Genomic DNA, 16,795 nt, shown 5'->3' with positions numbered 1-16,795 from the left:
GTGTTGAGATTTGTCCTGCTTCCTACATACTACGAGCAATACATGTTGTGTCGCCACTAACGCCACGTATCGGCGTTACGCGCTGGTTTCTCTGTTTCGTCCCAGTCTGGCTACAACACATGTAACGACCACGTCTGTTTATCAATATATCTTTTTGGTTCTCTGCACACACCCTGTTCTTTTTTGCCTTTGCCTTCACCTGAGTTTCGTCAATAATTCGCGATATTACTACAGTAGTTTAATTGCGTTTATAAGTCCGGAAAACCAATTCAGCGAACAGTTCGAATAACTATAAATATGGTACATATGTATGAGTGTATGTATATATATATATATATATATATATATATATATAGGGTGGGTCAAAAGTTTAGATACACAATACACAAATATCTCATAAACAATGCATTTTAAATGTTTCTTACAAAAGTTGTAAGCCTTAAAAAAACGTATTCAGTCATAGTAGTTATTTAACCTAGGATGGCGTTGTCAAGGTCAGGTCAAGGTCAACATGAATTTTTTAAATGGAACCCCTCCTTTTTTCATTACATATTCTTGTAGCTTATCTCGAAAGCTTTCTAAAACACTATAATTAAGTTCATTTTTATAATAAGTACTTTGCGAGTTATAAGGCTTGAAAGTTGTAGTATCGTCGGCATTAGCATTACTTAAGATGTCCGACCAACGGCTAAAACTTCTTGAATGTTCAGGATCGAGTCTTGAATAACATTTGTTAAGATCAAGGTCACTGGAGATTGTTTCTCTTATTTTCATTTTTGCCGAAAATTCATTTTTATGTACAACAGCTGTGTTTCTGCTCGAATATAGGTTTACTTTATGTTATGCCTTTTATGATCATTTACTGACTATTGAAGGAACAAAGGACAGTTTTCATCGATTTTTACAAGTGTTTAAAGATCTCGTCATTTTGTTTCATCCAAATTGTCTTTATTTAAAAATGGCATGCAACATGAATTACAAGGTGCGTCCCAAAATTTTCCGAACTTTTTCAATAGGGATAGGTCGGGTGGCGCCATCTGTGTGTTCGATTGCGCGTTTGAAAGGTACATCCCTACCTGACTTCCAGTGAAAATTTCATGACATTTGGTTCAGTGGAAACGAAGTTATGGCGTCTCAAGTGTCAGTATGTTGTATACATCGGTACGAGAATGAACTGTTCTTCGAACAAAGAGCCAATATTAAGTTTTGTTTTAAACTTGGTAAAACATTTACCGAAACCCATAATTTGATGAAACAAGTTTATGGTGATAATTGTGTAGCCCGTACCAGTGTTTATGAGTGGTATACGCGATTCAAGAACGGTCGTGAGGACATAAATGACGACGCACATACAGGTCGCCCAAAATCGACAATTAACGAAAATTCCATCGAAGTTGTGCGTAATTTCATCAAGCATGAGCCAAAATCTTCAGTGAGATACATGGAAATGGAATTGAACATCCCCAAATCAACGATTTATCGCATTTTGACCGAACATTTGGGCCTACAAAAAGTCTGTGCACGATTTGTTCCACACAAGTTGACTGACGACCAAAAAATGCTTCGAATTCAACATTCAAAGGACATTATTAAGGAAGCCAAAAAGGACCAAAACTTCCTTTATAGCATTGTTACTGGTGACGAGACGTGGTGTTTTCAATACGATCCAGAAACCAAGCGTCAAAGCGCGGAATGGAAGGCGCGAAACGACCCAAAACCCAAAAAATCGCGTTTTGAGAAGTCAAAAGTGAAGACAATGCTCATTTGTTTTTATGATTCCAAGGGTATTGTGCACAAAGAATTCGTTCCAGCAGGCCAAACAGTTAATGCTGTATTCTATGTAAGCGTTTTGAAGCGTTTGGTGCACCGCATTCGTCGTATTCGGCCAGAATATCGCGAAGAAGGAAGTTGGCGCTTGTTACACGATAATGCGCCATCTCACCGTTCGACACTTGTCACTGATTTTTTGACTAAAAATGACATTTTAACAATCAACCATTCCCCGTATTCACCTGATATGGCACCTTGTGACTTCTACCTATTCGGCAAAATGCATTTGTCCATGAAAGGAAAGCGGTATGTGGACGTAGAAGACATCCAAAGGGCTTGTACCACTATTCTGAAGGACATACCTTTGAACGACATAAAACACTCATTCGAAATGCTTTTAGATCGTGCCAAACGTTGTATTGAGTCCGATGGGGACTACTTTGAATAAACAAATTTGAATTTGAAAAAAAAAGTAAACCGTTGTTGTTTTATTTCAAAAGTTCGGAAAATTTTGGGACGCACCTTGTAACGTGTCATTCCTCACTTTTGACATCACCATTCCAACATGGCCGCCGCGACTAGTCAGGAGCCTTAATTGAAAAATGTTCCAGACAAAAGTTTTGTGACTTTGAAGGGTACCTATGGTTGGTTTAATTTTGAATGGCGTTGTCAAGGTCAGCACAAAATCACTTATAATTTTTTAAATAGGACTGCCCATATAATAGGACTTCACATTCTCGAGCTTACCTCGAAAGCTTTTCAAGATACTAAAATATTTTTTCAGTAGGTATTTTTCGAGCTACACGGCTTGAAAGTTACAATACCGCTGGCAATAGCATTATCCCAGCCGACAGCTAAAACCTCTTGAACATGCTCAGAGTCATGACCTTGATAACATTTAGATCAATTGGAGGTTATTTTTCTAATTTTTGTTTTTATATGTAAATTAGAAAATAAAAATAACAATCCCCAATGCTTTGACCTTGACAAATGTTATCAAGATTACGAATCAATTCAACCTCAAACATTTAAGATTTTAGTCTGATACATCTTGAGTAATGCTATTTATTTATGCGTTACAAAGCATTCTATTTTTATATAAAAATGAAATAATTTTCAGTGTAAAAATGAAAATAAGAGAAACAAATTCCAATGAATTTGATCTTAACGAATGTTATTCAGAATATGATCTTGAACAACATTTAAAAGATTTTAGCCGTCAGACACCTTGCGTAATGCTAATACCGGAGGTACTGAACTTATAACTTGAAAACTTTATGAAAAATAACTTTATTATAGTGTTTTGAAAAGTTCTCTTGACACCAATTATTAAACTCTGGAATAAAAAATAGGATGTCATTTAAAAAAATCGATGTGACCTTGACTTAACCTTGGAGATGCCACCCAAGGTCAAACTGACCAGATCAGTGAATAGATCATTTAAAACCCTGCAACTTTTGTAGGAAACATTTCTTTTGGAAATGCTTAGTTTTCGAGATATTTCACAGATTCAGGACTTTTACTCACCCTGTATATGTATATGCATACAAAGAAGATAGAGTTTACAGTAGAGCCTTTCAACTCACGCACCGCGGACACGAAATTTCGTGCCCGCGGTGTGTGACTTAGAAAGTTCTAGTTTACAGAGTATAAAATAATTATACATACTTGTTGATGTACCAGCATATGTCTCTGCAGATTGTTCAGTCTATTGAACTCGCGACCGCACACTTCACAATCGAATTTCTTGTCAGGGTCATGATGTTTCTTGTGCATACTCAGATCAGTTATGTGGTGGAAAGTCTTTTGGCATATATCGCATGTGTATTTGCGTTGTTCATTAGGCATATGTGATTCTTCATGTTTTGCTAAACTGGTCTTATCCATGAATCGCCGACCACAGTAAATACAAGGAAGTGGTCGCGATTGAGAATTATGCAATGTCAAGTGACGACGTAGTGCCGTAGATGTAGGAAAGTTTTTGTGGCATTCCAAGCACTGAAACGGTCGATCACCAGTGTGAGTCTTTCGGTGACGGGCAAGCGAACCTTGATCTGGATACCTGGAAAATGAAAACTTGATTTTATAATTCTAATAAAAATTTGATTAAATAAAATAATATAGAAATAATAGACAATAAGAGACAAAAGATTATATAAAGCTCAAGTATGAAACGTATGCATCATGCGTGTGTGCGTATGTGTGTAGGTGTTTCATTTTAATTGATTCGCCAAGATATCGAGAATAAGATATATGTAGAAAAAAGTTTCAGATAAAAGTGGTACGGTGTTGAGGGGACATATCTTGGTTATGAATAATTTACATATTTAATATTTCATGTATGTAATATATTATTATTATTATTATTATTATTAGGCGTTAGGAACTCGAAAGCTCATTGCCGCAAATACCAAATCCCGCCACTGTTCCCGTCCCTGAGCAAGATCCCTCCATGTAATATATGTATATATGTATGTAATATATGCCAGAATAAAATATAAAATGTCTCGTAAACTATATTGATTTTTTGATATCTTTACTTTAATACTTTTATATGAAGGATATTTTGAAAAATCATTATAGTATAAAAAAAACTGTCTAGTTCATTAAAAAATTGTAGGTAACCTTGTTTTGAGCTTAAGAACATCTTCTCAAGATCAAAGTCATCCTCTTTTAACTGAGCAACGTTTGTCAAATATTTGTTTTATGGATTTTGAGGCATTCTACTACATGAATTAAAATGGACTACCTTGTATGAATACATACACACGCACGCTTGTGTGTGTGTGTGTGTGCGCGCGCGCACATGCACACATTAACTGAATTTTTCAACTAGCCTTTTAGGACACGAGTCACAAGGGAAGTTTCTTGTAGTTATATCTTCTTCACGAGCGTGTTTTAGTCTATTATGCCTGAGTAACTGGAAAGATGTTTTAAAACTTCTATTACAGATGTCACACTTCAAATTGTCTGTTGTCGGTATAATAACTTGAGTTCTCTTTTGTCCGTTCTCATCCTCCGATATTATCAAGGATATGGTCACAGTATTATCTTCATTATCATAATCTTGAAACGATGACGATGATACTGTACTACCAGTTGTCTAGTAAATTATAAACATAAATAGAAAAAATGTTTATATACACACAAAATACATACAAAAATTCATTGATGTATGATACCTGTTTATTAGAAGTAGGCTTGGAATCTATATCAGGCAGAATAAAAGTCTCCTCTTGGATTGTACTATTATTCTGATAAGATTTAGATTGTGAGTCTTTATTGGTATTGTCATCATTACTTTCAGCAATTGCATAATTTCCATCCTCAGTTAAATATACTGGTTGTAGAGTTCCACTAGCATCCTTAAAATATAATTGACCATCTTCGTCCTCGTGTAAAAATATCTGATCCTAAAAAAGCAGAAACAAATATATTTACTTACAATGTATTAATACACAGAAAAACAAATGATATTGTATTAACAATATTATTCTTTAATTAAACAATCCTTGAAATAACTTTAATGCGATAATAGTATTAATAAAACAAATAACATTTATCAAAACAAGAACATTATGTATTTATTTCATTATTACTGTTATTGAATTAACAAGATTATATTTGACTAGACTGCTATTAACTAATGTTGTTAATCCATCTTTTTTTTTCTTGTAGAATTTTCGAATGTTATATCGTATACTTGAGAATTATCTTCTTGATTTTGATTGGTTTCGGAATTCGCCACTTCCCAGGACATTTGTTCATCTTGTTCCATCGTTGCATTATCATACTGATATTGTTCGTTATCATCGATGGCTTGTGCTACATATAATGTCTCCATGTTGTCTCCTTCATAGTAAATAGTACCCTCAACTGGTATAGTATTTGCTTCAAGTCGTTCCATCTAGAATAATATAATATTAACTCATTAATATTGACAGATTATTTGCACACATAATATTTTCATCAAATACTAACTTTAACATAATGATCACTGAGTTTCTCTTGCTGTTGTTTAGTGGAAGAATCTTGTTTTTTTGATCCTAGCACAGTGTACAATAGATTATTCTCTATATTTTTCACTATCTCTTGAGTTGAATCACTGTCATCTACAATATCATTTACTTTATTCCCATGGGATTCTATTCGAGATTTGTCCACCTTTCCCATGGGATCCACATGGATTTTTAAATCTTTGTTTGATTGCAGCGAGATAGTCCGATTATTTACATGCTTTTTATCAGTCTGCATTCGTAAAGAGTTCACATGATTATCAGTCAATTCAGAATTATTGTCCAACCCATCCACTCGCTCCAACTCCTCATCTTGCCAATCTTCATCAACATCATAGTTTATAATATGTTTTTTAGTGATTTTGTGTGCGCTATTTTTTACATGCTTGATTGGTTCTTTTTCGAATTGCGAGGTAAACATTGAATTCTCATCGTCAAAGCTATAAAGCTCTATGTTTTTATTAATCGCTCTGTCACTTCTCTTTGTCTTTTCAATTGTGTCAATATCCTTTGTATCTGTCAACTTGTCCTTATCTGAAGCATCATCATTTGTAGGCGTCTCGCTTTCCTCGACTTCCTCAATTATCTCTATAATTTCTTCTATTTCTGCTTCCTCAGAATCTTCAGTAATCATTTCAGATTCAAATATGATATCTCCTTCCATAACATTTCCATCTTTCAATACCTCCATAACAGCCTTGTCATCTATAACCAAGCTCTCCAATATTTCTGATGATAACTCCATTTTTTAATACCTACAAAGATTGGATTTGAAGAATAAATATACAAATGTTCTATGTTATAAAATCAATTGGATATGCATAAGCAAAGGTCCAAGTTATTCTTTGTTACAAAAAAATCATTATGAATTGTATACGAATAACCAAGAGACTTGCACCAAAATATAAAAATAAATAATCCAGTACATTATATATGTTATAAAAATGATAAAAAATACAGATGTTCACTATACGTTGATAACATTTGTTTTTACACTGTCTTAAAATCTATCGCATACTATATATATATCACTTAAAATCTTATTTATCTTTATTTGTATCTTTTATATTCATTGCATATGCATATCATATATATCTTGTTTAATTATTTATATCTTATACTTTTCTCCTTATATCTATATATTTAAACAAAAAGTTGTAATTTTATCTACAACAGAAATTTTATTATTCTCGATTTAGTTTTAACTTTTAAAAAACCTTATCGATATGTAGACTGTTTTTCTTTTTAATCAAACAATTTTCGATATCATTTATTCCTTTCGATAATTTATGAGTAATTCCTATGGGAAATAACAAACGTGTTTACAGCACAGAACTTAGTGGGCACATCGATACTTCTGGTAGTTGTTCTCCCGTCTGCTGGTAACGTTTTTCAGTCTTAGCAAAAAAAGAGCCTTCTATTCTCGATAAATATCGCATACGAAAATCTATTATAAAATAGGAAAATCTATAATATATGTAACGTAAACTGAAGTATTTTCATACATTTTTGTATACGATATTTTTCGAGGAACATACCCTAGGATTGAACAACACGACGTAAAATCAGCAAATTGGCGCATAAACATGTGCATCTGAGGTAATTGTTGATCTGAGAAAGAAAAAATCTTGCGCGTACGTGCCCACGGATAATTCTGCGCGATTCCTCTCGAAGCCGAAATCGTGCGGAACAGAGAAAGAACGGAAGAGGAAAGCGAGAATTCGAAACTATCAAAGGAGAAACATTACGAGAGAGACGAATGAGAATCGCATGTATGTCGCACCGCGGAAACGCAACGGCGCAGCTGGGCTGAATGCCCGCTTTGTGATTCCACAAGCGCGCAATTCTTCCCACTCGTTGACGTTCCCCTCGCTCGTCTTGCTACGTCTCGAATCATCACGGATACCCCGACACGAACGCGTCAAGGATCGCGACGGACGGAATAGATGAAAATGTGTCGGGACGTTCCACCAAAAGCTAAGCTCACCAGTCGGTACGAAAATCCCGTGAATTTATCAACGGCTAGCAATATGGCCAACACGGGCAGCAGGGGGGAGGGAGTAAAACAAGGAGGCGTTTATCGTCAAGCGGAATTACGATACAGTGAAAACGCTGAGAAACTGCCGCGTTCGATATCGATTATTGTTGCTCATCGATCATCGCATATACCTTTTGTTGTTTCGCAAGATCTCGGACGACACGCTACACGTCACTGAGTCGACGACGATTCAATGTATGCTCGGTCGATACGCCAATTGTCTGAGGCTGCCTTTTCTGTCTTCTCCACCAGGCGAGCAATGCCAGGCCCGCGCGGGAGTTTAGTCGAGTCGGCGCACACGCGTAGCCGGAAGTCATGAAGTAAGAGAAAAGCAGGCGGAAACTCCATAAAATGGAAGTAGTCTCGATTAGAGATCCTAAGGGAGCGTTCACATCTTGGCGGAAAAGCAAAAAGCGGAAAAACTGAAACCAATCAGAACTCGCGGAAAAACAGAAGCAGACAAGCGGAATGTACCGCCTACTACTACTGCGAGTTCCGATTACCTTTCGCTTTTCCGCTTTTCCATCAAGATGTGAATCCGGCCTAAAGCCTATTTCACAATGTGTTTTTTGTTTTTTGCTATTTTTTACGTCTTGCCTATTTGCTTCTTACCTGATATTTTGTTTTGTGTCACCTGAGATAAAAATTAACGAACTCTGGAAGAAGCAGGAAATACGTAGCAAAAATTGTCGATAAAATGGTTGCAAAGAGAAAAAAGCAAGAAACAGGAAACAAAGAGCTCATTATAGAATATACTTAAAAGTAGAGATCGGCCAAGGCCCGGCATGATGTTGTGAAATCGGAAATCACGTGATCATAGAAATCCACGCCAATATATCAATGCTAATTTTGATGAGAATCTTGACACCTTAACAGCAAGCTGGAAATCGATTGTATCTCGAAACCTGAGGTTTGTTCGCGTCGCATGCTCCAATGTATTCCTGTTATAACTACTCTACTCACTTTAACGAGCGCGTTAGAGTGAGAAATGCTATAGCAAGGAGTTGATTGTGTATCTTCAAATAAGGTGAAAATTACTAAAGTGAGCAAATTCACTAGAAAATTCATAACTTAATTGGTCAATACCTAGCAACCTTTACTTACTTTTGTCATTTTCATCTCTTTTCAAAATCCACAATCGACTCAGGAGAATTTTAGAGCATGTCAGAGTATGCGACGCGAGCAAACCTTTAGTAATGATAAAAGTAAGCTCTCACTTGATTGGGTAATTTTCATCATAATGGAAATGCAATTTCTCACATTGCTCGATAAGAAATTTTATGTCGAATTGTATCAAATGATGACAAAACATACCGAGATTGGTCGAAATTAGTTGAAATTTGTCAAAATTTGTCAAATTTTACTTAAAAGTATTATTGTTTCTAGCAACAGACATTATTTTTATGCTTTGTATAGAAGAAAATGACAAGGAAAATAATAAAATTCGTAAAAGATATTAAAATTTAATAGGAAGACGAGATACTCAAGATCTATTTAAAATCTCAGACAATTCATTTAGAAAATTATATAGGTTAGTATATAAATATATTAAGTAATATAAATATATTAAGTATATAAATAAATTATTTAAATATTTAAGATGATAAAATGGCCTATACGGTCAAAAGGCTTGCAATTGCCCATGATCCAATTGCGCACAAGCCAATCACAGTGCAAAAAAAAAAATAAAAAACTTCCTAGGCAGAAGTCGCTGTGACTGGTAGTGAGCAATTGCTACAGTGCTCAATTGAACCACTCCCTATACGGCCAAAGCAAATCTTTATGTCTAATAATATTTTTACATAAATTTTTAAATTTCCAGTTTAAACAAAAATTATGAAATTATAAGATTATAAAATTCACTCAAAAATATTATTGGATACTAATAGCGTATTCGATTTACTGACTCGATCCGACTTTGAGTCAACGGTCTGTTCTTCCTAGTTGCATTTCTTGCACAATTTAGTTATTCTTTTGCAGCTAAATAGAACAGACCATTGACTCAGTCATATCGAATCAATAAATCGAATACGTTATAAGACCGCTTGACCGTATAGATAATTTTATTATGTTAGTTCTTTGAATAATACACGGTTCATAAATATTTTAATGTTGAAATAAATTATATTCTATTATAAATTATACATATACACGTATGCTTACGTACGTCACAACCAAAGTTATGTATCACTTGCATTTCGCACTCATATCTGGGGATCAATTCTGTATCTTGAAACGGGATGAAAATTACAAAAGTGAACGAATCGATCCCCTGTGATTTTTCACTCTCGTAAGCATAGGGATATCATATTTTCATCATGCTCATAATCAATTGCGCGTATTTTTTCACGTGAGATGAAAGTGCGAAAAGTAAGAACATTCGATGATGATACACAATCGAACCTCTCTGTAGAGAGCCTCACAGGAAGAGAGGCAAATTGCATCACGCGAATGCCCACGTCCAATCAGGACGGAGGTCAGGTGATCAGTTTTCTCTAATCTGTTCTATGCCCATGGAGCTTTGATGTTCATATCCAATCAGAGGAGACGGATCACGTGATGCAATTTGCCATTCTCTCCGTGTGAGGCTGCTTTTACATACAACATAAGAAACTCCGCACAATAAAAAGAACAGAGAATAAGAATTTCAACCTATCAGAAATTATATATTGTGGAAGATCCAATTTCTGATAGGTTATTCTTATTCTTTGTTCCCTGTTTCTTTTATTATACGGAGCTCCTAACTTGCGTAAGCGTAACTTGTGTCAACCAATCAAACCGTATCAAAGGGTGCATTTGTTTATGCAATGACTGCCGCAGATGTCGTTTGTTTATTCTACCTGCGAAGGCGATTGCAGCGCAGTTTGTCATTCATTTACGCAGAGATGTATATCATCTACGCTATCTCGGAGGTCCTGCTCAGGATGCACTGCCGCTACTGTATAAACGAACGACAAACTGCGTTGCAGTTATGGCGACCACCACCAGAGGTGGTTTAAAGACGGGACTCACTCGGTTTTGCAAAAGCACCTCAGTCACGCGAAGTTCCTTTAACTAGGATAACAACCTAAACTGATTCCAGGGCGTCTAAGGCAGGCCCTCACATCGCCTTACTGATGAGTCTAGTGGGACCGAGACGAAAGCTTCGAGTCTGGCCTCCTTAGTAAGTTTCTTCCTTTACCGACATTCCTTATATGTAGCAATCCGCTACACAGTCTTGCCGTCGCTTTCGTAGATTGAATATTTTGTAATATCGCTAATAGTTAGTTGTATATTACTGAAAATGAATTTAATTAAAATATAAAGTAAAAAAGATAAAGAGTTTGTGAAAATCGATCCTAGTAAAGTAAAAATAATGCAAAGTGAGCTATATAATAGAAACGTTAAAAAGTTTGCTAATTTATATTTACGATAATAAAATTAATAAATTAAATATTTGTAAATTTTCATTGTTTTTATATCGATAAAATTTAATATTTTAATAAAAGTATAATCTTTTATAATAATAAGTAAAGGGCAAAGTAAGAGTCGACACATTTCTTTAAAATTAACCGAAGAATATATTTCAATTAACAAAAAGTAAAATTACATAAAGCAAAAATAAAATTAAAAATAAGAAAATAATATTAAAATTTATTATTTTCTATTAGATTTCCGGTATATTAATTTATTTACATAAATATTTTTTTGTAAGCAGTTTTTATTTTATCTTTTTTATCAACTAGAGCTTTGCCAAGATATTTGTTGGGAATAAAAGAATATTAGAGCGAATTCGTGAGAAGTGTTATACGGACAACGCGAACTTGTCGACTCATCTCGTGCACACGCGGACAATAAGCGACGAAGGAGAACCTGCCGGTAGGGCATGGATACGCTCCTAGCGGCGAACAAAAATAATAAACATAAATACAGTTCGTCGATAATCAATCGGCCGTGACTCGCATTCCGATGATCTACCGAGTGCTATAATTGGTTTGGACAAGCAACTATCCAACAATATTTTTAATACATTTGACTGTTCAATTGTACGGAAATAATGTCGAACTCTACATCAAAACTCACCCGAACTGTGAATGTAATAAATATGCGATCATTTGCGATAATTGATTTTGTACTACGATTTTGCAGACATATAAATGTTTGAAGAAGGCTCAGTCCGGTAGCCGAAACTTGTAACTTTTTATTATTATTTTCTTATTTTTAATTTTATTTTTGCTTTATGTAATTTTACCTCTTGTTAATTGTAATATATTCTTCGGTTAATTTTAAAGAAATCTGTCGACTCTTACTTTGTCCTTTACTTATTATTATTTATTTTGTATAGGAAGAGTCCTTAGATTTGATATTTATAATCTTTTATATAGTCTAAAAATATTACATTATAATTATTCGTAAAGCATCGATGGATTTCCGACTAACTACGACCCATTCTCTTCACTTATATTGTAAACAGTTTTCAGATTTGTCTAGTTTTCTATTAGAAGATATGATCCAATAAAATACTAAGCAACTATTCATGTAGAGGTCGTAAATGTAGGTTATGTGATTAGCAGATGAGAAAGCAGTGGATGCGCTAGTCATTGCGCAAACGAATGCACCCAAATTGTATCAGCTACTACGCATTATTCTACTTGAGACGATTTGATTGGCTGACACAAGTTACGCTTACGCAAATTATGCTGCATGTGAAAGCAACCTGAGGTTTTCTAACCTGCAGGGCTATTCTGAAACTTTTTAACGCATGCGTTATAGTTATAACGCATGCTTTACGATTTCATATTCTGTAAATGCGTCTTAACGCATGGCATCATCAATTTACGTTGCATTTGCGTTTAAGTTTGCGTTATATTAAATTTCACTAGAAAATTGTATTCTGTGAGCTATTTTAACGCAATTCGTAACGCATGCCCTTGCGTTACGTAAAGTAATGCTAAGAGTGAAATCGCACAGTGTGGAATAGAGAATGCGTCATTGAAACAACCACTTAGAACTATTCCGCATTTGATGCTGCGGAATAGCGAGTGCGTCATTGTTCTTGTAAAAAATCGTCGTATTTTGAGAGATTAAAATAATTTGATGCTGATTGATATGATGGAATTGCGTAATGTCGAGATGATTGAAACAAAATGACAAAATCTGAGTGTATAAATATAAATACCAAGATAAAAAAAACAATGATGCATTACGTGCGATTTCAGTGCGCCCTTTTCCGTACTTTTTTATCACGTCAGTTTTGTGTGCTATGTTCACAATGCGAAAAAATGATAGTAAATGTGTTAAAGCAGTTCAAAAAATTGTTATGAAATTGTAAATATTAATTGTAAAACATTAAATACTACAACAATGATCATTGTTTTTACAATTTGAAAAATTATATTTTTATTTTAATAAGCAAATTATTAACATGAAGTTAGTAGTTTTTAAATTATATTCATGCTGGACATACCTTTGGTGCATCATGTAAACATAGCATACAAAACTTGCGTAGTAAAAAAGTATGGAATAGCGCTGATTGATTGCTTCAATGACGCATTCTGTATTCCGCAATTTTATTTCGGACCGTGTGATTTTACTCTAACGACTTTTGGATGAAAATCAAGCGTCAATTTTGATTACCTGTTTTGATGCTGAAAATGAGCGTCGTAGCGTCAAGAGAAAACCCAGCCTTACAATTTCATGAGATACTACAACCATAAAGCTTATACTACTAAAAGGCAAATACGCATGTGTGTCGAACTGTGAGCAAGTTGAGAAACAGAAAATGTATTTCTGTCTTCTTTCATCCTCTTTTGGCACATGCGCAGAAAGAAGAAAAGTTATTGAGCAAGACAGAAATATACATTTTCTGTTTCTTAGTCTTGCTCACACTTTCCACTCATTGATTGGATAGATCATTCCTCTAGTAGTATTTATAAGCTCTATGAATGAAATGTTAGATGTTTATTTTATTTGTGTTCACTCTATAAAATTTTATCTGTGGTTAACTCTAAAATGTTCATTTCTATTCAACTTTCCAACGTTGGCGAGCTAATTTTTGTAATATAAATTCATTTTGGCTATTGTAAGCTATTGTTAAGCTTGGGCACATAAGCACGTAATTGATAATTGACCGTGAGTAATTCGCTTCTACACTAAAAATAAAAATTTATAAAACTTTAATAAATATTTATTTTAAATAGTATCAATAAGATACTTGCTCTTATAGTGAATAAAAATTTATTCAATAAAAAGTAATACTTTGATTTAAGTTTTATTCTTTAAAATAAATATTTATTTATTGTAAATGTTCCATTGGTATTATTTTAACAAATATTACAATTTTGTAAATTTTTTTTAATGTAACTTTTTTTTGTAACTCTTGTTTTTTTTTTACCGAAAGTGTATTCAAGTCGTGGTACTTCATTAGAGGGAATTAGAGATATCGTGTATATGTTCCCAGTTGCATTTTCTAAATCAACTAGAACTTTATGTGTTGATGATGAATAAAATCTTCCTATTTTTCGACAATTTAAGCATCTAATTCCTTGTTGATGAACAACAAAATTCTTTTTTTATTAACACAAATCGGAAAACGTTTGTAGATATTGTATATAAGTATATTACGAAAGCATTATATACACACAATCCCATACACATTCGTTAAACATTTCTCTAATGAAAAAACACACATAGATCTAACTTATTAGGGTTAGGATCGAACATTACTGTTTATTTTGGCCAATAAGCGCTTATTTGTGCACACGCTTTTGCTGCTCTACCTCGATGAAATAAGCATTTGTGAGCACGAATATGACGTCACGGATGATGTTATGAACGCATCTCTGATTGCTTACACCACCAAAGCGAACATCGTGAGCAATGCTTATAAGCGCTTAAAGCATGTAAGCGTGAAAATCGAACACAGCCAGATACACGGTAGAAATATATTGTTTCCTCGCTACAGATTACAAAGGTTAGGTTCGATATTTTTTAATGCTAGAAAACGAACATTTTAGCGTGAAAAGGCATCTTCAGATATAAATATCTATATACACACCATGCGTAAGACTGGGTTTTTACTTCACGTTACGACGCTTATTTTCAGCGTCAAAACAGATCACGTGATCAAAATTGACACTTAATATCCGTATCAAGCGGATGGTCGAATAAATTATTAAAATCAGAAAGTTTTGTGAGACCACTTTTAGACTTATTTCATGCGTTTTTTTGCATAAAACGAAAGAATCTGGCAAAAGAAATGTCGCTTTGCCTTGTGATTTGAGATATTAAGCGGTAAAGTTGATAACTATTGAGGTTAGAAAATCTGTCACAGAGGAAAATAAGGTCTATAATTGAGGGAATGAGCGGAATAAAGGCCTAATTACAAAATCTTAATATTACTAAAAATTAAAATAACTTGCTACTTTTTTATTATACACAAATGATACAATATGAAATAAATTTATGTAATGTCTTTAAGAAGTGACATGTTACAATATTTCTCTATTATGCTCAATATTATATAAAAAAACTAATCGCCGGAAAAACAGCCTAAGGCCGGAATCAGACTATGTATTGAAGATTGAAATTTCACCAATAAAAACAAAAAAATTTTGACTCCTTTTGTTCTGATTGGTCAAACTTCAATCTTTCAATCTTCAATCTCATTCTTCAAGTAGTCTGATTCCGGTCTAAGTAAAGTTGTGCCTTTATTCCGCCCATCTCTTCAATTGCACTGTTCTACATGAGTTTCGACTTTCCACGTAATGCAAAGGGGCGCACGACTTCTATAATTGTACTGTTGCAAAATTAAAACTCATGTGTATTTTTTTTAGACAAAATAAGCTAAAATGAGCCAGAAATTGGATTTTGCGCATGGTAATTCCACCATGTTTTGGCGTAACGACAAAATTAACGTAAAAAGCATAAGTAACTAAGCGGAAACTGATGTTTGAGTGAAATGATATGATTGGTCGGCGAAAGTTACGCTTACGCAAGTTACGCCGCATGTGACGGAACCTAAGCGGGGAACACAAACTCTTGCATAACGTATAACACATAAAGAATAAAAAATTGAACCAATCAGAATCCTTTATTTTATGGAAAAAAAAGAAACGAAGGACTTTGATTGGTACATTTCTGCATTATGTGTTATACGTTATGCAAGAGTCTGTGCTCTTCGCTTTACATTCACTAACACATTAATAAAGTGAAACATGGCAGCACCAATCCCGGAGAGGACTGCTTATGTCTTCACTCTTAAGGCTTAAATATAATAGACACAGAGAACAAGGAATAACAAGTTGTCCAATAAGAGCTCTGGAATATAATATCGAACTTACACACCAGAGCTCTGATTGGATGACTCATTATTCACTGTGGTGTTTAAACCTTTATGGTTTCTGCACACAGAACGCGGTAACGCTTGGAGGCGCGGAGGAAATTGTTGCATTAGCCTATAATTCTATGTTCTGAAGTCGTCCCTACTGTGTAAAACTTCTAAAAATGATGTAATACTACTTCTGCTGCGTGGCAATAGTTGGATTGAATTCAACTTTTATCGAGCAGTGGAAATTGTATATCTATTACTTCCGAGTAAGCGAGATGTTGATTGGCTGTCGCGCCAATTTCCGCCACGCAAGCGTTGCCGCGTTCTGTGTGCAGAAACCATTAGTAGAGTAACTTTGCGACAAGCAACACCAGTCGATTGTGTATCTTTAAATGAGATGAAAATTACAAAAGTGAACAAATTCACTAAAGTATTCATAATTGAATTGGTCAATACCTAGTAATCTTTGCTTACTTTTGTAATTTTCACCTCCTTTCAAAATCTACGACCCCTGGTTGAGAGGAAAACGAGGCACATTGTGTGCCACAGGCTTTAAAACACATGATGCTTGTTTTTCTATTGGATTGCTAGCTGGATTAGAATCTTGCCACTGCATTGGCTGGTACTGACAGCGCCGCAGCCAATACGGTCGCAAGATTCTAA

General features: G+C 34.5%; 1 protein-coding gene across 5 annotated transcripts in view; it reads right to left on the bottom strand.

The window, feature by feature from the left end:
* The window catches only part of LOC108746511 (zinc finger protein 471), a 13,545-nt gene extending 5,466 nt beyond the window's left edge, over window positions 1–8,079 (bottom strand). The window contains exons 1-6 of one of the 5 annotated variants that reach the window (XM_018483327.1): window positions 7,956–8,079; window positions 5,752–6,541; window positions 5,474–5,677; window positions 4,953–5,183; window positions 4,608–4,873; window positions 3,439–3,832 (exon numbers count right to left, since the gene is read on the bottom strand). In XM_018483327.1, the coding sequence (XP_018338829.1) occupies window positions 3,439–3,832; window positions 4,608–4,873; window positions 4,953–5,183; window positions 5,474–5,677; window positions 5,752–6,531 (1,875 nt within the window). In that variant the 5' untranslated portion in view covers window positions 6,532–6,541; window positions 7,956–8,079. The other 4 variants (XM_018483328.1, XM_018483331.1, XM_018483332.1 and 1 more) reach the window with 4 other exon arrangements.
* Between the last annotated feature and the right edge of the window lie 8,716 nt (window positions 8,080–16,795).

Source organism: Trachymyrmex septentrionalis, unplaced genomic scaffold (genome assembly GCF_001594115.1).
Source record: "Trachymyrmex septentrionalis isolate Tsep2-gDNA-1 unplaced genomic scaffold, Tsep1.0 scaffold175, whole genome shotgun sequence".
NCBI lineage: Eukaryota > Metazoa > Arthropoda > Insecta > Hymenoptera > Formicidae > Trachymyrmex > Trachymyrmex septentrionalis.
Note: the sequence above shows the minus strand (reverse complement) of the source record. Positions and strands in the feature narration are given on the sequence as shown.